At 40.9% G+C, this 22,383-nt stretch overlaps 1 protein-coding gene across 6 annotated transcripts in view; it reads left to right on the top strand.

The window, feature by feature from the left end:
- The first annotated feature begins 1,271 nt into the window (after positions 1 to 1,271).
- ARHGAP17 (Rho GTPase activating protein 17) overlaps positions 1,272 to 22,383 on the top strand; it is a 58,150-nt gene continuing 37,038 nt past the window's right edge. For 5 of the 6 annotated variants that reach the window (XM_006268402.4, XM_006268404.4, XM_006268403.4 and 2 more), the window contains exon 1: positions 1,272 to 1,457. In XM_006268402.4, the coding sequence (XP_006268464.1) occupies positions 1,405 to 1,457 (53 nt within the window). In that variant the 5' untranslated portion in view covers positions 1,272 to 1,404. The remainder of the gene's footprint in view (positions 1,458 to 22,383) is intronic. The other variant, XM_006268406.4, reaches the window with a different exon arrangement.

Genomic DNA, 22,383 nt, shown 5'->3' with positions numbered 1-22,383 from the left:
AGGCTATAAACCCTTTGATTTGGCAACCATCGATCATGGTGGGTGCATAAGGGGTCATCCAGACCTTCAACACATCTACCTAGGCAGGAGTATGGAGGAGTGGAGGCTGCCCACACCTCCCAACCCCGCTTTACACCATTGAGACAGAATCCAAAGGCTAGACCGAGTCCAGACATTTGGGTCATTTATACACATACACTTGTCTGCTCCAATGTGCTAGAAACCCAGTGCTTGGGAGCAGATTCAATTAATCGAGTCTGTGGACCATGCAAACTGATGCGCCCGGTGCTGCATTGTGTGCGTTTGTGTTAACGGCAAAATGCACATCAGCGCTGAGAAAATGGCAGTGGCGTGCTTTTGAACTAAAACACCTTTCATGTGTTTTAGTTCAAAAGCACACCGCTGCCATTTTCTCAGCGCTGATGTGCATTTGGCCATTTATACAATTACCCCTTGTGCTTCCACGGCTGTGGTTGTATAAGAGCCCAGGAACTGAACCTTGTGTGGCAGACAAGGATTTCTGCCACCTAACCGCAGGTGACTCCATAAGCCCTTGGGGACGGTGCGACCTCCTCCAGGTATGCATGTCATCGATTGCAGTTTGGCCCAGCCTGTCAGAGCAGCAGGCACTCCAAATACATATTAAAACACCAACAATTAATACATGGCCCAATTGGCATCATCCCCTGGAATCCAAAACTGGGGCTGGGAGTGTTGGGAGACACATGAACACTGCATCTTAGGTGATGCAAGTTACACATGGTCACAAACACGTCATCTTCCCCCCAAACCGTCTTCCTCGTCTCCCCAGAGCCCAGCACGGAGCAGATGTTGCTTTCAAGGGACTTCATGCCTTGATATAATGTGTGTCGAGGGACTGGCTTGCTTGCTGCGAGGGCTGAATATAAAAAATGACCTCCTTGCCCAGGGCTGGTTTGGTAGTCAGGAGACCAGGCGGTGCTGAGCTGCAAACTGGGATCCTTGGGCTGCTCCCAAAAGAGTCGCTGCTCAGGGCAGGGGTCAAGGGCATATCCTAGAAGGCAGCCCCTAAGCAGTGGTAACAGTAACAGCCCTCGCACTTCCCCCTCCTCCCACCACATCACGTGCCCACATCCGGGTCCTCGACGTGAGGGTCAGCAGGGCACTTCCGCCCCGCACACCATCCGGGCAACTCCCAGCACCCGGATGTCGCTGCCTGCGTCCCAAGAGAGCGACTCACTCTGCGCCCCACCCCTCCTGTGGGGAGGCGGGGCCGGAAGTAGCAACGCCAGTTTCCTGTGGGCGTGGCCACGCGTGTGAGGGAGCTCCGGCGCTGAGGGGCGGCGGGGCCGGCGGCGGCACGAGCAGCGGCACGAGCAGGAGCAGGTTCCCCGCGGCGGGACAAGGGCAGGAGCCGCCGCCATCATGAAGAAGCAGTTCAACCGCATGAAGCAGCTGGCCAACCAGACCGTGGGCAGGTGGGGGCCGGTCCGTCCCTCCCTTTGCCGCGCGTCTGGACCCTGGGGGGAGGGGAAGGAGGGGTGGGCTTGAGGGGATTCAGGCCTGGTTCCGTCTGAGGGCCCGCGGGCCACCGAGAAAAGCTGTCAGTCGCCCTTAAAGAAGGAGACCGGTGAGAAAGGAGCGACTTTCCTGCTTTGGGGGGGCGTCGATGCGGGCAGGAGGGAAACGAGTGTGGTGATGATATTGAGATAAACGTCCCGGCCCTGTGGCAGCGACCAGCCTGGCCTGGCTGTGCAGACGCCACCACCTTTTCTTTTGAAAACTATACAGTTTGCACAAAGCTTTTTGGCTTCTTTGCCTGTGGCTTTCCTCTCTCTTTTACTTGTTCGCTTTCCTTTCCTGAAACTTTTATTCAGTGGGGTCTAAATGCTTTTCTTACTCTGTTTGGACTTGTTGGTAGGCGTCGTATTAAGGTGAAAAGAGAGGCTAAGTTTTTCTCGTAGGCCTTTTAGCAATCGAACTGCAAATTTTATTGGGCATAAATGCTGCCTTTTTTTTGGTTTCTCATGTTTTGGGATGTCTTACCTAGCTTCTGCTGCCTGCGCTGAGGCAGTATTTCAGTATCACTTCCATGTCCTGAAGAATGAAAATGGTAATGTCCATTTTTCTGAAATATAAGCTTCTGAGGTGTATCTAGGCAGACAAGGTTCCTTGGGTGAATTCGATATCGTTTATTAGACCAACCCAAATGGTTGGAGAATAGTTATTAAGCAAGCTTTCGGGTTCAAAAACCCTTCGTCAGGCTAAGGAAGCTGCAGCAGTTGGTGTGTGCTCTTCCTGGAGGGTGTATCTATTTTTTATAGGACTCCTGTTCACTTGCTTCGTGTTACAGATTCATATTTTTGCTGGGACTAAGTCTCTCGTTATGCCTTGTGTCCGTCCTTCTCTTCAGGAGCCCACTCCTGAATGATGGGGAAAAAATGTCAGCCAAAAATATTGGCTGACGACTGAGTGTGAAGTAGCCTTTCACTTCTCGTTGTAAAATGGAGTGACACTTTGACATTATACAACCATGCGTTCATTCTCTAAGTGACAAGAAATCGATCTATGAAGGCTGGTGTCCCTGACCTGCTTCCATACGTGTGCTTTAATGCACATTAAAGCATCACAAAAAAGATACGCTTTTGCTGATGCATGTTAAAATAGGCTAATGCACCTTTTTTTCTGTTACCTCTCAATGGAGGTACTAAATTTAATGCACATTAGCAAAAGCGCATTAATGAACATGTAGATGTGCCCCCTCTGTTTATACTGTGCCTTATACAATATCCCCTGGTCCTAAATGGCTTTTCTGGCAGCTGCTGTAATCTGGGTTTCAGTGTTTTGGGTGAACAGATGCAACACGCTGCTTCCTACCTGAGAAAAATATGTATGACAAGGCGCATAAGATCTCATTAAGAGTATGTAGGAATGTGCAGATTGGAAGTAGAAGTTTCAGGCTAGAAGATGACCTTTGACTAATGCAATAGGGAAATATCTATTACAAGAGTCTTAGTGGAATATCCAGCTATCAAAGCAGTTCCTTACTGCTGTTCTCAGGGTGTGGTTATGATGTAGGCCTGACTGCTGTTCACATGCCTTTGCTAGGTAGCCTCCTGTTGCCAAAGATTTATGACTGACATTGTGAAGCTTACAGGTTTAACTTATAATTTTGTGCATTAGTTCACATTTTCTTTTATAAAAATCTATTTTAAAATGACATGACTATTAATAAGTTAACATTGAAAGAGTTTAACAAATCTTAGATATTCTCTTTTGCTTGTTGTACTTTTTTGTAAGCCTTAAATTAAAACATTTCCTGACACTTACTGTTGGGTGTCTAGTGGATACAAGATACTAGTGTGGCTTCTTTTTCTAAAGAGCATTTAATCAGTTATCTTTTTTTCAAGCTGCACAAATAATTATATGGAATAAAAGATCTAGAAGCAAGAATGCATGAAATTTTAGATCAATGCACCTTACCCATTCTGTATTAATTATGCTCTTAATTCAAATTGCTCTGAGCATATCTGCAGTACCAGTGTTAACTAAATATATTTGCTTCTGCTCATCACAGCTTTGGAGTGGATTAAATGCAATTTTGTTCCATAGTGGTACCTTTTTCCTAACTATAAACTTGCATCTTCAGATATTGACAAAAAGATAAAAATATGCAATATGTTGATTACAAAAGAAATTCAGGGCAATAATAATAATAATAAAAAAAAAATGTTCTTTTTCTAAAAGCTGTTACATGGAATAAAATCACCAAGAAATCTGCTGGCATTGTAATTAAGGAGAACTCGGAGGTTTCAGTTGCCTCCTTTTTCACATTTCCTTACAGGATGCCGTGTAACTACTATTTCAGTAGGGATTTGGGGAACGAAGTTGGCAGGCTTCAAAGCAGTGTTTTTTAATGTGCATGTGCCTGCACAACTGACCGCACAGCTACCTTTCACAAGTCTAACTTTTATTTAGATTTTCACTTGTGCACTCAGGTCATGTTTTTGAGGTTATATAATGCAGTGAGGCCTGTAAGAGGCTTGCAGGGAGTCCTAAACAATAGCTCAGAAGTGTGTACTGTGTCTGTTTCAATAGGTGCGTTCACTCCAGATACAAGCAACACTTTAAATGCCAGCATTTTTTACAATTTTTTAGCTTCTCAAAGTATGGAAGAGAGGAAGCTTCATACTATGAAGACTTCCGTGATCTACATGATCACTCCCCTTTGGAGATGCAAGTTAGTCAGGTTAGTTTTGGAGATCTTTCTACCCTTTGTCCCCCATATTCTCCTTTCCCGTAATTAAGGAGAAGCCTAGTGTGATACCACATCCACTTACTGCACACTGCCTTCATAAAGCTTGGCTATCCGGTTAGCGAAAAATAATGTGTTGCTCCTGAGCCATTATTTAATAGTTATTTTAAATAGTTATTGTTTCTAAACTTAAGGAAATAATAGCTGAGCAAGTTGAGCAATGGTGACCTGAGGAAGCTCATCCAGCAGCCTGAAGAGGCCTGAAAGCTCATCCAGCAGCTCCCCTAGCTGTGCAGGTGGTCCAGTAAAAGAGATTGCACACAATCCTTGCCTTTTGCACGCTTCCTAGACCATCAGGGCTACAGCAACACTTCAGCCCTGCTCTAACATTGAACAAAAAGTTTCTTTTTACGCACTAGTGGGCACAAACCTTTTACGCACTAGTGGGCCACAAACTGTAAATGTGCATGCAGCCTTAGTTTAAAAAATGACTGGTGTCACTCCACCTTACCTCTCCCATGCTTGCCTTGCATAGTATCCTTGTGGCATCTGTATCTAGACAGAATTAATTGCACAGTCTACTTCTGCTTTTCTTTTCACTTCCACCTTCCATGAGTTTTGGTTCTCTGAAATAAAAACCAGGAAAAGAGATGCAGCATCTTGTTCATCACACAGTGCCAAAGCATTATTGATCAAGCCACTGCAGTTTGGGAGACTTTACCATGGAGAATATTGCTGCATCTCTTTCAGGATAGATAGGAACCTACACCATTGGTGTTGCTATGGGCACGAATGATTCTGGCTTTCTTTCAGTGAAAAAGATGCTGTGTATTTCATACCCCACGCTACCATTGTGACTTTATTTTGGCAGCTCATCTGTCTGTTATTTACAGTCTTGACCCCTGCTGGACCTTTTGTGGTTCTGCTCCACAGCAGTTGACTTCTGCCCCAGGTGTAGCTTATAGTGGTGCAGCAACAACAGACTAGTCAAAAGCAAGCAGAATTATAGGAACATGATGGGAAATGAAGCTAGGTTCTTTACTGTTTCTTGGGACGTGCATGTGAGATGTGCGTTGCAGAATAAGGAGCAATTTATGGGAGTAAAAGAGAAGGAAAAAACAGCAATAGGGAAGGGCTACACTCAAGCAGAAAGGAGTGACACACATCTTGGGCTACCTGTAAGCCTGTGAAAGAAGAATGTAGAATTACAAAAATCTTAAGGGAGTTGAAAGAGAATGATTGAAGAGGGGATAGCTAAGTGGAGCAGGATTCCAAAATTATTCTCTTGCCAAACTTTATTCTACAGCTATTGTTGATGTTACAAAATGAAGTAAGGAAGCTAACAACTATCAGCTATCTGCTTTTTAGTACTTGACTGGTTTCTTGCAAATCATGCAGCTGTGGAAATGAGCAGTTCTGGGTGAGCTGGATAGAGCTTGAAGAACTTTTGTCAGTTCATAAAGCAAAATATCAAGTTCTTACATTTTAAAATCCTTGAGGAACGCAAGAACATATAAGTGAAGGGGTTCTAGCAAAAATTAATATGCTCTTCAAGCATGTCTGGTGATAGCTGGTAACTGCTGCTTCAGAACAAGCTGCAAGCAACTTCACTATAACCTTTCCAGCGGGGAACTTTCTTCTTAACTCAAGTGAGGTGACATTAATCTTCAAAGCCTTGGGGTTATGTCTCTTTCAAATGTCAAATCTCAGCATAGCAGTAGATGTTCTTGTCTATCAATATCTGGTCCTTTTTTTATGAATCTTGCAGAGCTCTCACCCTTTTATAATGTCAGTGTATTCCACAGGCTACCTCTAGGTTGTTAAATGTTCATCTTACTTTTAGAGCTGCCTTTCAAAAGGCTTTGCAAGGCTACCAGCAATGTCAACTCTTTTAGGTTTATCTGGTCAATCTCTGACATAGATCCCATTTTTAGTATAAAAATGGAGCACTGATCAAAGCCAGCTGGCTGAAATTTGCTTCCCATGTTGGTGTTTCTATTAGTGACCTGAGAAATGTGGTCAAGTGTCTGTGGTCTGGAAGGCACTGGAATCAAGTGCCAAAATTCTGCGGGTTTGTCTTGAATTTAAAATGGAATGAGTGCCCCTGCCTTGAATAGAGAGACCCCTTATTTCTACTTAGGATCGTAGCTTATTAGAACGATTCTTAGAGGAAACAGAATTAATACTGCATGGATTGACCTGTAGCCTCATGTGGGTGGCTTTATTTTATTCATAGCCCCATAATAAGGTAGTGGATAGTCTCTAATTGGTTGTGGTCCTAATTAGGTTTGCTCTGTTATAGAATTTAGAAGTTTTTCTTCCTTTGGGCACTTATTTTGTTATAGCTACCATCAAAGAGGACTCGGTCTTTGAGAAGTTCCCGTACTCTGTACATCTTGCAGTAGGAGAAATCTGCTGTATCTTTCAGTTCTGTTTGTCTAGATGTAATTATTTCTAAGCAAGACAGAGAATATTTTACAACATGCGTTCTCTGGCATTTAGAGAGAGAACAAAGTAGTACCACAGCATAGTTTCTTTATCTTTACTCGGTATTTTTCTTGAGTTAGTAGATATCAGGCTACCTTCATTTCAGTGCCAGAAATGAGACTTGGTCAAAAGGTTCTCTTACAGCTCGCATGGAAGTATTTAGTCTCCATATAACCAAGATCAACAGGTTCTGACCAAAGTGTATCCATGAGAAAATAAGGTTGGGGTAGAAGCTTGACAATTCACTATTCAGCTTCATGTGTAGTTTGTAATCATTACAAAAATAAAACAAACGTTCTAAAAATATTGTTAATGGAGGATATCAAGCACTGTGAATAATTGTAATTTATTTGAACTGCATGGTCACATGCATTGCATGTGCAGTGACTTTAAGGGTATATTTTTGTAACATGATCTCTAGTTAGTGAAATGGGATTCCAGTTAATGAGACTGCCATGTAACAGTCACTAGGCCAGATCTAAACTATGTGGCCTCTTTCCTGATTCCACTACTGTTTACAGCAATTCTTTTGCTTTTAGTATATATTTACTAAAAAATTATTATAATTGGGCGGGGGGGAGGACAAATAAATAGGCTGGGAGGATCAGCCTATCCATTCTAAATGTTGAGGCTCATAGGCAGATGTTTAGATTTTCTCTTAAACAATTTAGAACATAGGCTGCAAATCTGAATAACCCACTTTCTGTGTTCACCTCAGATCCTCTTAGGAAATCGTATGAGAGAAAGGACAGCAAAGCTGCTATAGTATCATCTTGGCTAGCTCTCCAGTGCTTGGGCACAAAGTCTTGTGCCCAAGTAATTTTTCCAGTACCCTGGGTGCCTGACATCAATGTGACTCAACAGAAGTATTTGAATGCATCTTTTAATAGCTCACACCCTGAATAAAGATGATTGGGCTAAACTATATTTAGTAGTTCTCCAAGTGATTTAGCATACGTCAATGTGTGGCTTGAATGTGGAATCAAGGGTATGTTGTCTTACCTTAGTATAATATGTCAATATAATTTTTACAAAATACTAGCAATTAAGTCCCACATAGATCAGTGTGGTCCATGCTAATGAAGAACTCTGTTCAAACCTGTTAAAGCTTTGGCTTCCAATACTGCAGCATCATGCAAAAACTGTAAATTCAGGGTATTTGTAGACTATTTCAAACACCTCTTCCTTATACACATTTCTATTTAATACTTGCTGAATTGTTATTTCTTCTTTTTATTCCTTCTGTATGCTGTCTTAATGCCCTCCCCCCCACCTACAATAAGCTTTTGTTACTTATTTAAATTGTATTCTAACAACTCTTATAAGTATAGCCAATCACAGTTACGTTGGTTCTTTAGGCAAAATGAAAAGCTGGAAAATTCTTGTTTCTGGTCAACCAAAAGCTTTTCTTTAAAAGATATAAAACATGTTTTCAGGGGTTTATCTGAAAATACATTTGCTAGAAATAAGTTATTTAAGGGAAATATTTCTGTTTCTTCCCTGGTCTTGGCTGCAGTTAGTTTGATACATCTCACCCAAATTTCTAAATAAGTTTTTTGAACCTTTTGAATGTTTCTCTTCTCCCTTTCTCTCCGTGTCTACTCTGTCCTATTTTATGAAAAACTTTGGCCAGCTGCATGTGTCATGTCATCAGTGAGAACCATGCATCAATGTTCTAGACTACATGTGGCATGGGCATATGTTTTGAAACTGTGCCTCCACTTTTCTTTAGTAATTTCCTCTCTGGACCAAGGAATTCCCTCTTCCCTGTTTTGTGTGGTACGTAATTGGAATGCATGCTTACACTCTGAAAATTACCTTGCAGTTAGTCTACATAAGTAGCATTGTGTAATCCTGAACTACTTTTAGTTGAAACATGGGTGTTCTGGATATTATGAATTGTGTGGTTAAAAAAATAGTATATATCACCTGTAATTCATACACTCACTGTTACAAAATGGACTTTAACTTATGTTAATAAGTGAATTGGAAGTAGGCCCCTCTGATGTATAGAAGACCTTTTGAAGGAGAAGTTTAAGTGGGCAATGCTTGACTGAAGTCTTGAAGATTTTATTTTCCTATATGCCTACATACTTCTGAGTTGTACAGTCACTTACGGTTTGCACCTATGAATTATACTCATTAACATGATTTGTTCTTTTATCAAAGAAAAGGTTATTGAAACACAGTAGGTGCAGGATACCTCTAAAGCTCTCTGCTGATGATGGCAGAAGGAATGAGTGACCTGGAAATGACCCTGTTTTCTCCATGGCAATATAGCACATGTTACACTACTGGTATCTGAGGGGAGAAGCAAATATTATATTGGCTGGTGCTTATTCTTTAACCAGGTCAGTGTTTTGCACTGGTGACCTGAACTGGTTATAATTATAATAGCCTCCTACGTTGAATCACTTATGTAAGAACTCTGAATCTGGGACTTCTGTTACCAAATAGAAAACAACTGAATATCTTTTTGCCACATGACCTTGGCAGTTTTTGTTCTTAGCATCAAATCAGAGTATCATAGTACTTAGGGCCAGAAGGGACCTAAACAGATCATCAGGTCCGACCCCCTGCCGCAGGCAGGAACAGGTGCCAGGATCATATCACCCCAGCCAAATATCTGTCCAGCCTCCTCTTAAAGATCCCCAAGGTAGGAGAGACCACCACCTCACTTGGGAGCCCATTCCAGAGCTTGGTAGCCCTAACTGTAAAGTAATGTCTCCTGATGTGCAGCCTGAACCTTCTCTCTAACAATTTGTGGTCATTATTCCTAGTAATCCCGGGTGGTGCCCAGGAGAACAGAGCTTCCTCCAATTACCGCTGGTCCCCCCTGGAGAGTTTGTAAACCAGCACCAGATCCCCTCTCAGCCTTCTCTTGTGGAGGCTGAATGGGTTCAAGACCTTTAGCCTTTCTTCATAGGGCCTGCCCTGCTGCCCCTTGACCATGTGAGTGGCTTTCCTCTGGACCCTCTCAATGTTAGCCACATTCCTCTTGAAGTGCGACGCCCGGAACTGGACGCAGTACTCCAACTGTGGCCTGCCCAGTGTTGCGTAGAGGGGAAGGATTGCCTCTCTGGACCTGCTTGTGATGCATCTGTAGATGCATGACAAGGTGCGGTTAGCCCTACTGACTGCTTCCTCGCATTGGCGGCTCGCATTCATCCTGGAGTCAACAATGACTCCAAGATCCCTTTCTGCCACCGTGTTGACAAGAAGGGTGTTCCCAGCCTATAGATGTTTTGCTGGTTTCTTCTCCCTAGATGCAGTACCTTGCACTTGTATGCCTTGAACTCCATTCTGTTCTCATCCGTCCACCTCTGTAACCTGTCTAGATCTAGCTGGATTCTGTCCCTCCCCTCCAGCGTGCCCACCTCGCCCCACAACTTGGTGTCCTCAGCGAATTAGAACAATGTGCTTTCCACACCCACATCCAGATTGCTGATAAAGATGTTGAACAGTACAGGCCCCAGGACTGAGCCCTGAGGGACTCCACTTCCCACATCCCTTCAGGTCAAACAACCCATGCAAAACCACTCTCTGGGTGTGACCATCTAGCCAAGGTAAGCAAGGTAAGTAGGAGGTAAGCATCTTGGCATCTGCAGAAGTATTCATCCAGGGCTATTTAAGTGTACAAAAAGCAGTGGGTCATACTGTTAAGATGCACTGATAAGTGATATACACTAAATTATTCATGTTATGATAATGTGTGTATTATGCAGTCTCTGTTTTTGATCTGCTTCTTGCAGCAAGATCTTTTCCACAATAAAATGTTGCCAGTCTCTGCATTGGACTCATTGCATATGCCACTCAAAAATCATGGTGATATGCAACTGTTCTGCAGATGTCTTACAACAGACCATCTACTGATGGACAGACTGTACAACATGCCTGATTCTCTGCTACAGTAAATAAAATGAGCCAAGATCCAGGACTTAGGATTTAAGAAATGCTGACTACTCAAGACGGATTTAGCTCAAATTATGTGGACTTGCCTTGGAGAGAAACAGGAACAAGATGTAACTTTAAAATTGGTTCCAATGTCTTCATTAGGGATTTTACATCTCATGGGGCTTCTCTACCCTTGGAAGCCTTGGGAAAGCTTAAGGTGAATCAGCTCAAGATGTAAATTTATTGTTTGTGAGTTAAAGAATGGTACACTTCTACATGGATGCTGTTAGCAATGCCACTACATAGGGCATCTGCTTGGAAAACAAACATGCTTTAATTTGGGCATTGACTTTACACCAGTTTGCTCAACTTTCCTAAGTTTCCAGCACACATGGCTGAAGTGTACAAACCATCTGATTCAACAGAGGTCATGCTTTAGCATGCTTCCACCCCCTGAACCTCAGAAACCAGAGGAGAAGCTAATCTACTTACTGGGAGCTATACAAATGAGCTCTCAAAACAAAGAACTGCGTACTAATTCTTTGAGGTACTCTAAAAATGTTATTGTATTGTCCAAACTCTGTTGGGATGGCATAGGCAAGAATCTTGGCATCCCTAATGAAGACCTGACCTGGGTGTGGCTTCTGAGCTGCTAATTTTAATGCCAACTCATGCTCATATTAATCCTAAAATAGGAATGATTTCATGTTTTAAAATGTGTATGTGTTAGTGAGGTGTTTCTACAGAATGAGCAATGCAACACATTCCTTTGGCTAGAGGAAATGTTTTGTTAGATACCTACATGGTATTTTAGTTGCATTAATAATAGAGTAGACCTGTATGCTGTGCTTGACCAAGCTTGTGGGAACAGGCTTTAACTACATTTTACTAGATTGTGCCCACTTACTGTTTGTCCATATACCATGTTCCATCGTTTGTCCATACACCATGCCCTGTTAACTAGGAACTTGGTAAGACACATTTGAAGGACACAGGTGTCTAGTAACAGGAGCTCTGCACATGGGGCAGCTTTATTTGGCCCCCCCAGTGGCCATGCCAGCACCTGCATCGCAGCACTGCCAAGGGGATCCTATGCCACTCTTGTTGAGAACCACTGATGTAGACCTAGAGGTCCAAGCTTTCTACAGATGTTCCAATATGATTAGCTCCAGTTGATCTGCTCTGCTGCAGTACAGCATAGCTGTGCAAAACTTGTGACAAAGGCTTATTGAGAGGTTTCAATAAATCTCCTTCTCTGTAGCTGGTTACCCCCATTGATTTGTTACTGGTAGCTGTTGTTTGGTTGGTAGTTTGCAGACTTTTGGAAGTAAGGTCATACCTGAGATTTATTAACATTACCCTGAGCAAATCACCACTTAATTCACAAATTGTACCAGGGAAGATTTCAAATGCCTTCCCATCTGCAGTGTTTTCTTAAGGGCTAAATTGTTTGCTGAAATTGAAATTGAGGTGGAATAACATCATCCTAAAAGCTAGTCATTTAGTGACTCTTTCTCCAATTTGTAAGCCTGCTCCTTTGCCTTTGAGAGTGTGTCTTGGGCTTTTTTTAATACTTGCAATCCTGTTGTGTCAACAGGAAACAGACTTTTCATAAATAAAAACCTAGCTGGGTGAGGTCACTTCTTCACTTAAGTAAGGTGGAGGCTTTTCTCCTTGCCACACATTGTTTTTCTGTAATTAATTGTACGTACCATGTAATGAGAGGAACAGTCTAAAGTGACTGCAGTGCAGTGAATCAAAGCCCAGGACTACAAAATAAGGCACTGTCTGTTGCTAGTTCCATTTCGTAAAAAACGAATGACCTCGGAGACGGAAATCATCCTTTTGCTCCTTGGTTGTCAACTTGCATACTAACGTGCTCAGATTTCTGTGTAAATATGCCCTTAAGTTGTATTGGATGCTTTTGCGGGATTCAGTGGCACTTCTAACATTGCTTTGAATAAAATGCAAAAGTCAGTGTTAACTGCTGCTTGTGTGTGTCTCTAATCAAATGATGACATGTAAACAGTAGGCCACAGCTGAAATCTGCTTCTTTGTGGTATTTCTGGCGCGTGCCACTAAAGCTTGTACTGTTTTCATAATACGCCTATACAAGTGGTTATCCTTTTTTTTTTCTTTTTTTGGTGTAATTTTAAATGTACTGAAAATTTAGTTTCAGACCTGATTTATAGATGATGGTTGTACGACTAATGTTTTATTCATGTAAGAGAGGCAGCATAGTTGTTGTTCCTTTGCCTGGGGTCATTGTTTTCATCCTTTGTTGCAGGGAAAACAGTAGATTGTACATTTCTGACTGCAAAAGATCCAGCAGGAGATAGGGCAGGGAAAATGGATACGGCTAATTAGGTCACTGTTTTCATAGGATTAACCCTTTGTTGGAATGTGTGACATTTGAAGGTTTCAAGCTATATGGAAACAGCAAAAGTGTTGCAGTTTGTTCCAAAGTTTACTCTTCCTGTTGAAACCTATAAACAAGTTACTAAGAGCAAACAGTTATAAAGCCTGGCCCACTGACTGAACAATATTTTTGCTCTGTGCGTGTTTTGTTTAAAAAACAAGAGTGTAGTTTTTTGTAAAACATTAAATAGCAACCTAATGTAATTTTAAGAAACCAGATACATTTTTTTTAAAAGAAAAAAAAAAAAAAGCAGCCCTTCTCATGGCCAGGAAGATGGGAACCATGGTGTTAAGGGTCTCAGAAGCATAATTTGTAATTAAATTGTAATAATTTTATTTCTCTGAGATAGTATGTTCCAAGAGACATGTGCAGCTCTCAAGGTCGTGGAAGAAAACAATTGCACTTTCTTTGAAGGTTGTTGTAGAGAGAGAGAGAGAAAATGTATTTGTGACTTGCAGAATGTGTATAATAGTGTTACCCAGATACATTTTAGATGAACTATAAAATTCAAAGTAGTATATAAATGAAAAAAGTACCAATAACATTAATGATAGGTTGTAGAACACCTTTCATTTGGTCTTGTCTTGGGCTGTCTGGTGGACAGGATTGTTAAATAAAACGTCTGCCTTCGTTATGGCTTTTTTCAGGGACAAAAACAAGGTTCAGCATAGGCTAGTAACTAAACAGCGAGCAACGCATAGCCCAGTTATTCTGACAGTGTTGCACAAGTAGTATTTCCATGTGGTAGATACCTGGAAGCAGACAGTGATACTCCATGATGTTTGGTTAAAATTTAAATACCTCAAATAATCTTAAGAACAGTTGCTACAATCTTTCAATTGAACAAAGAATTTATAATTTAAACATTTGCATTATCTTTATTTGTTCAGGTTTTGTTGTTTTTTAAACCTTGGCTGAAGATCAAAAGAATGCATGTAAAATTATGATGGCTGTGCCATAGAAGCTGTGAAATTCCTGGTTGACTATGATGATGTTTTTGCTACTTCGTTCAGATTTTAGAAGTGATTGCAAATGATGATACGGCTAAACGTTGATTAAGACTTCCTGATTACCTTTACATTTTTCCTTCTGCGGCATCTGTCTCTAAATGTTAAAAACCTGATAAACCTGTGCAGCAGTTTCAGGTCTTCCAGCCTCTGGTTGGGTTGCAGTTGGATAGTGATTCCCAAGCTTGGTAATACTCTCTTTCCCCCCCATCCTCCCTTTCCAGTTTCTCTAGTTATGTAATCCAGCACTAGCAAGAAAAATGTGAACTGTTTTTTCTACTTACGCTGGTCTAAAATAGTAGCATCGTTTTAGATGAAGCAACCACAGTGTGTGAAATGGAGACCACAACACGAAGCTGCTTAAATGTTCGTTTCCTACAAAAATAGAAATGCGGTTCCATGTTACTCTGAAGAAACGTTTCTAACTGGCTTGTACAGCCAGAGATTGGTCTGTTGATAAGAACCAAGACCCTTCATACAATGTATTTATAACAGTAGCACATAGGAAGAAGTTTGAGATGCTTTTACTAGCCACACGTGTGCACGTGTACACAGTTATACTATAACTTAAATTAAGCTATGTTATAAGGTTGGTAATCCTTTATTAGCCTGGCCTCAAAGGTTCACATTTCATTCTCAGAAATTTAGTAGTGTTAACTTTCAGTTTCATGCTTGAACAGCACAAATGTGTGTGTGACACATAGTGGGAGGGTAATGGTGCAACTGTACATGTTATACACATTAACATGGACTTTGTATACGCTGTAGCTAAGCAACATAAAAACAGACCTGAATGTCCAGTGATGCAAAACATAGTAGTCTGATGAGTCGTTCAGATGAAATCTAGCTGCCCAAGATGAGATTCCAGTCTAGGTGGGAACCCAGTTAAGAGTGTCTCTAGTAGAGAAATATCATTGCACACATTTGTCAAGAAATCAGGGTAATGCTCGACTAGGACTCTGAGGGATTATTCATCTCTCTTCACAATTATTAAAGCCAGCTCTGCCTCCTATTGGAGTCCTATTTTCCTTTGCTGCTCTGCCTGCCTCTCCTTTCCCCTTGCTCCCTCTGCTTTTTACTCACTTTCCCACTCCTGCTGCTATCTCTCCGTCCTTTCATGTTTCATTTCCTTTTCTGTATGTTCCTGCTTTCTGTTCTTTTGTTCCTTTTTCTCATGGTTTTGTCTCGATGACAGACTTTCATGTCTATCTCTGATTTTGCTCTAGACTCTGAATCATCCAGATTCTTTGGTATAAAACTGCTGCCGTGTAGTATGGGTACAGATTCATGCTGGTACGGTGTTGTGTTTGTTTCCTTAATCATGACATCCAAAGGGACTTACTATTGTGAATTGATAAATGTTAAATACTTGTTAGAAGGGTGTTTTTAAATTTATTAAAACATATCCAGCCATAATTAATGTCCACTTTCAGTCTCAAATTGTTTCTTAATTTTAGGGGACTATTGTATATGGCTGAGAGGCGTGATTTCAGTCTTGCCGAAGCAAAAACACAATATTCTTTATCAACAAAATGTGCTCTATCAGTTTTTTGCTTATGGCTTGTTAGTTTTTCCTTTTGCATATGCCTTCAGTAGTGTGCAGCACTTAACATTGACAGCATGCTCAGCTATTTAAATATACAATAATGTGCATACTACGCTTAACATGTCATTGTATAAAAATGATTGAAATGGCTTTTCTGATTTGTGATTGATGGACAGAATGCTCTGCTACGGAGATCATGGAACCGTAAGTCATGGTCAAAAGACGTCATTTTCTCTGCCCTTGTTTTAAGCGAGCAGAATGAAAAACAGCCTGTTCAGAAATGTGGAGGTGCTTAGGTTGAGAACGTAAGGGAATTCTCAGGTTGGCAGGTGCTTTGGCAAGGGAATTGGTCTGTGTCCAAACCTAAAACTTGCCAAGCCCACATGTAGGAAACTTCTGACTTATTCTGTTATCCAAGAATGAGTCACTGACTTAACTCTGTGCAGAATAAATTAACACTAAAACTTATAATGTGAATCTGCTTGGAGCGCTGAACTTGCTTCTGAAGGATGTTTTTACCACTTTTAGGAGTACATTAAAGCAGATTTCATGCAAATTTAGCTTTCTGGATTGATTGCATAAAGGATCTCACAAGGTCCCTTCCAGCCCTAAACTTCTGTGAATCTGTGTGTCACTCTAGGGGGGGGGGGAACCCCCGCAACAATTTGGACCGTCACAGAAGTGTTTTGCTTCATCATGGAGATTGTTTGGAAGACGTTAAACTAACCTTTTCTTGTCTTAGAGGAAACTGCACTACCAAAAGAGATTTAAATGAGTAGGTAGCCTTAGCAGTTGACATTGTATGAGTGCTCAGATGCATCTCATTGCTGAAGCGATGGAATAAAGACCTTCTAAAAGCTCTGCCCATCCAAGTAGAACAGAAGGCAAATTGCCTACTTGGAGGAAAAGCTTTCTAGGTAGTAGAATGTGCAATATAAGTGAACATCAGGCAAGTGAAATTATTTTGACAAAAGGCTTGGCTGAAACAGGTGATTTTAATCAATACGTTATAGTAACTTTTGGTTTAATGTAATAGCTTAGATAGGGGGAAAATCAAGGTTCTAGATAGGAATGTTAATTAAATTAGGTTATAGACGCACATATACAAGGCATATATAGATATGCTGTACATCAGGGATCAGCAATGTTTTTGGGCAGGGTGCCAAAAGCACCTGCAAGCTGGACTCATAAGATGTTAGCCCACCAGGGTTGATGGCAGGGAAGCTACAAGGGGCCCGATCCTTGTTTTGACAGTGCAGCCCTAGGTCTTTCCCAGTGGTGCCAAGCAAAGGGCCGTGACGTGACACGCACTGAAAAATCAAATGAGCATTCCAAAAGAGCAGAATGCGTCAGGTTTGATATTTCAGGTGCTTGTGTGTCCTGTGAAATGGACAGTTCTAAAATATATTCATGATGCTGGTCTTTGTGTTGACCAGAGTTGAATGTCTGGGGATTTTTATTCCCCAGCTCAGCTATTGGTATCTCAGTTGTTGCTTTCAGAACTAAGAAGTTTCTGCTGGGTTTTCCTGTGTGATTTTTAAACAGGAAGTGGGACTGCAGTTAATTTTTAATGACTTTAAAAATCTGGGAAAATGCAGGAAACTGAATCACTGATGCCCCAATTGCTAAAACAGTTTCAACGTATGTAATAGCATAAGGCAGTGTAGTACCAGCAAGTAGTCAGCTTGCTATTCAGCAAGTTTCTAAAACTGTTATAACAAACTGTACCAGAAGGACTTGGTTATCATTTGCTTCTAATTTTATTTTTAACATCACTGTGGACTACTAAAACCACTGCTTTGACTCTTACGCTGCATTTTTAGACCACCAAACTACACGCAGAAAGCGTGACCAGTTCATTAAAGCAAAAAAAGGTTTAACCCTTTATTTCTCTACACTAGTGGCTTGGATTTATACTACATATGTAAGATCAGCTACTGTTTCAATGCCTGTTCCTACTTTATTGACACTGATAAATGTAAGGCAGTAGCTTAGATTTTGCTTTGATCCACTCTGAATATTCTCTGGCCATTTAACTGAATGTCTAAGTTTAAAAAGTGGGTTGTAAAGTGTAGTACATAGGGCTCATTGCAGGAAGTTGTGATCCTAAAGTAGGATTTGGCCTGAACTGCAGTTGTTTAATAGCCAGGTCTCTTGTCTCACTTGGGGGAGGACTTGGATCCATTTAACTTGCTAAGGAGTTCCAGATCCACTGATGTGAACATCCTGTGCCATGGGTTTCCCCAGAACTGTGAGGGAGAGATCCAGTACACTTCCCTGCCAGGATTATCTGTGGAACATGCTGGACTGCCTTGAGAGTATACACGTTTCAGGCTGCTCAAGAAGGGTGGCTGGAATTGTACCTGAGATGAAAGTGTTAGTTGTTTCATTAAAGAATAGCATTTAAATGAAAGCCAGAACTGGGGCCATAACTTTGGGCAAAGCTCACTGAAGGAGCTCAATGAGCAGAAGTGGAAATCTTTAACCCAGTGATTTCTCAAGCACAGCGCTGCAGCGTCCTGAGTTGTGAGATCTTTTTAAGGCTGCCTTGGGGTGCAAATACCTACATATGATTCAAAAGATGAACCCAGCAATTTCAAATAGGAATCCATAGGGTCAAAAACATTCCAGCCTAGTGTGGCCTTTTCCAGGTACTTTACAACAGAAGAATTGCTCTACTATATTTTTAGTTAAGAAATGAGTAAAAGTTTAAGAGCTGGCATTTGCTGAGGGGCGTCTTGAGTCTAACGAGGCTGAGAAGCACTGCTGTAACTTAATAAGCTATAGGCTTTTGCTTCTCCAGCCTCTCACCTTGCAGCTCTAAACTAGTGAAATACTTGAGGAGAGCAGTCCAGTTATGCAGCACTGCACCATTTCAAAGATTAGGTTTTTTCTTTTTTCTTTTTTTTTTTTCCCCTGAAGAGTGTGTATTAAATTAGTTCTGGAAGCCGAAAAGCTGTTTCAGCAGTACAGACTCTTTTGACTGAAGACCTGTAAAGTGCAGGTTTCACAATCCAAACTGGTGCTTGACCCAGGTACAGATGGGTGGGGCAAGGTCACATGTTACCTGGTTTCAAAATGATAGTCAAGGTGTACCTTGACTTAAACCCACCCCCCAAAAAACCTTCAGTTCTTTTTTGTTCATATGCCTTAACACTTCAAGAAGTTTCCAAAGGAACTGGGATAGAGGCTGTCCTCATACATGCATGAATGACTCATAATAATCAGAATTATTTTGTATAATAATCCTACTGCACTAGAAGTTTTAAAATTAGTGCCAAATGTGGATGTAAGCTTTTAAAGCAGAACTCCCCAAGTTGCACTCAAAATAAATAGAGATGGTGACTGGCATTATATTGTTCCTGTGTACTGCTGCAGCTGACCAGCAAATTGTTCAACTTCCACTTATTAACGTTCTGCTGATATAGCAAACTAAGTGGTGTGAGGTTATTCCCTGTCAAAATGCAAGCAGTTGTTGAATTCATTGTTTAATGTGATAGCCTGCCCTTCCAAGAGTGAATCCAAATATATTAAAGATTCAGGGTTTAAAGAAGCAGCCGATAATTGATGGAATGTATTGGGGTTTTTTGTTCAGCTGAGTTTATAGACAGTTAAAATAGTATATACAATTTGGATATATCTTGATCTTGCTACAGTGAAGATCACTCTTAAAGCAGGTCAGTGGATTTCAGGCTCATGGGACAAACAACATTGCTTGGTCTGGCAATTTTAATGCTTCTAGGCTTAAAACTAGCTGTGGCCTTAATGTCCCTGCAGATGGAAGGACATGTTTGTATTTCAGTTACACAAAGGGTTAATTCACTAGGACACAAAGGGTGTTCCAGCGGTCAATATTTGCTAGTTGTTTTGAAAGTTGGTGGATGGAAGTAGAAGAAAGGAAAAAATTGGTATAAGTAAGGATATGGGATAAAAGTTTGAGGATCTTGGAGCGAAGTTGTCAAAACTAAATTTCAAAATAATGTTGAATTAACAAGTTGTATTTTTGGTAACAGAAATAAAAGTCCATTACCTGAATGCTGTTGATAATTGCTAGATCCCATTTCTTACCAGACAGTTGAATGCAGACTCTTTTCTTGATGGGCCAAATCCCTGGGCCAAACAGCTCTCAGCTTGACCTCTACCCCTTTTTGCTCCATCCTTGGAGTGTACTATGGCATGTTGAAAGGAAAAAAACAGAAGTAATTGCGTGATTAAACAGTGGTGCTAGTTTTGCCGGTTAGAACATAAGCTACTTTAAGTAGGTATTGTGGTGCTGACAAGTATTTCTGAATACAAAGACACTTTCTTTAAAAGAAAGTGCTGATTTTGTTCCTTGTTTTGAAGATTGAACCAGAATAATGGTTAGCGTTTGAAGTATTAAATAGTTCAAGACAGTTCCTTACATCAGCAATTCCCAGCTAGGGTGCCACAGCACTGGGGGTGCCTTGAGATCTTTTGAAGGTAATGATAGCACTGTTAGGTGTGCAGATGTGATTCACAAGAGAAACCCAGGAATTTCAAATAGGAATCCACAGCGTTAAGAGTATCCTGCCCTGCTCTGGTCTTACTGAGTTCTTTGCAACAGAAAAATTGCTCAAGGATTTTTCTGGAGTCAAAAAAACCCAAAAAACAATTGAAAATGAAGAGCTGGCATTTGCTGAGGGGTGCGTGGAGCCCAAAAAGAGCGAGATCGACTGCGTTAGATGAGGTGTTCTGGGGTAGCTAGTTCCATACAACTGCTTAGGGGTTTTTGGGACTATTGATGACTGTCTTTACTGGTACAGATGGTCCTTGGACTTACAATACAATTGGTTCCTGAAAACCGTGTCTTAAGTCAAAACGTTGCAACTCGGAACCAATTTTCTCATGAGAAACAATGTTATAAATGAGGGATTGGTTCCTGAACCAAGGCCTGATGCCCTATTTTCACCAAAAAATACTCCAGAATTTTGTACTTGAACAAGTATAGATGAGTAATATAGCTACATTAATATATTTATATTGTAAATAGCAATCATGTTGATTTGGAAAGACTTATTTGAAGTCACTTTGCTGGACTTTTTGAAGGGTTCTTGGCTGGAATCTTCTCGGGAGTCTTGGGTGCAGGGTTTTCTGGAGTCCTGTCTGCTTTCTTAAAGACCTTGTCCAAGGAAGTTTGGACAGATGTTCTCTAGGGAGATGGGTGACACAGCAAACTTGATGCTGGCGTGGTGTCGCATCGGATCAAGCGTTGTAAGTCGAAACTGAAATTGTAAAGTTGAAACTGGGTGTCAATTTAGAAACGTAAGTGCGAAACGTTGTAACTCAAAACATTGTAAGTCTAGGACTGCCTGTATTCTTATAGTAACATTGAAGCTTTATAAAAACTGACATACCTCTTCGTGTTAATCAGATTGCATATCCCCAGGATGCATCGATGGCTTTTCAGATGTGATTCTGAACTGATGATGCTAAATTCAGCATTCTTAGCTATGGTGCTTAAATACTGTGAATATTTTTCAAAGGTTGTTGTTACCACACGGCAGAAATTATTAAAAGTTCAACTTGAGAGAGAACCTTTTCAGTGAAACTTTTTTTTTTCACTTACTAAATATACTTGATAAGGCTGTAGAAGTCAAAATGATGAGATCTCATGGCCAATGCAGTCATTCAGAGTCATGTTTCTATTCATTTTCTGAGCTGTTCACTCTCCTCATCTGCTTAGACTAAAATTTTAAAGCGTTTCTGCAGAGCGGGTGGGAAGGAAGACAGGGAGGTGCGTGTTTTGGCCACTTCCGCATCAAATCGGTTTAATCTCTGAATAAAAAGCTAGAAAGAATCTTTATGGCTAAAAAGCCCTACTAACTCAAATCAGACAGCTCAAAAACCAGTTGTTGTCTTTGATTTCTTAGGTCTGTAATTCAGCAGCATTATGGAGCAGGACCTCTTTGCATACATGGATTGTTGTGCAACAGGAGTAAAATAATAAACACTGCTTTTGACATAGCCATGTGACTGACCATGGGGGAGCACAGGAGCTGCACGAAGGTGGTGTTTATCTTCTTCAGCTCACTTTTTTTTTTTTTTTTTTATTTCCAAAACTGTAGAACAATTGAAATTATTCAAACTGTCTCCTTCCTGTTTTAGGTCTTGCATATCTGATGACAGCCCAGATTGTGTAGTATGAAAAGCATATGAAAAAAACACAGTGGCATCAATTGAATTTCAGAATTGCATATAAAATTTGTTTTGCTGATAATAGCTTAAATTCTTAAATGAGCACTTATTGACAGAAATGCTGAAAGACCTGATGTGGCATCAGTATTTGAAGGTGACTTTAAAATTGGTATTAGAAACAAAGCAAGCAACTGTTATACCAGCTCCACCTGAAAGCCCCAAGTAAGAGTGACCACTGCTGCTGATCCTTTGCATTTTCTTGGTTTTGAAAATATTTAAATTAATTTTGGAATTTTGTAACTTTGTTTTTCTCACCACAGAAACCACAGTTGGCTAAACATGGGTCTGCTCTTTGGGCCTGTTCACAACGCTATGCAAATAAAATCAGAACTCCTACAGAAGATTGTTATACAGAAAGTTGAATGCGGGTGCGGGTTGCCAAAAAGAGCAAATAATTCCCCTGCATGAAAATCATTCTGAATCACTCTTTAAATATATTTACGGAGGCAACGTGAAACTGGAGAAGCTGAATTTCAGCCAACTCCCAAAATATGAGAATGCCCTGACTTCTCAAAAGGATAATGCATGCAAACTAGGATGCTAGGTTCTCAACTAGGAGAAGCTAGAAATCGGACAGTGT

The sequence above is a fragment of the Alligator mississippiensis genome, chromosome 13 (genome assembly GCF_030867095.1).
Source record: "Alligator mississippiensis isolate rAllMis1 chromosome 13, rAllMis1, whole genome shotgun sequence".
Taxonomy (NCBI): Eukaryota; Metazoa; Chordata; order Crocodylia; family Alligatoridae; genus Alligator; species Alligator mississippiensis.
Note: the sequence above shows the minus strand (reverse complement) of the source record. Positions and strands in the feature narration are given on the sequence as shown.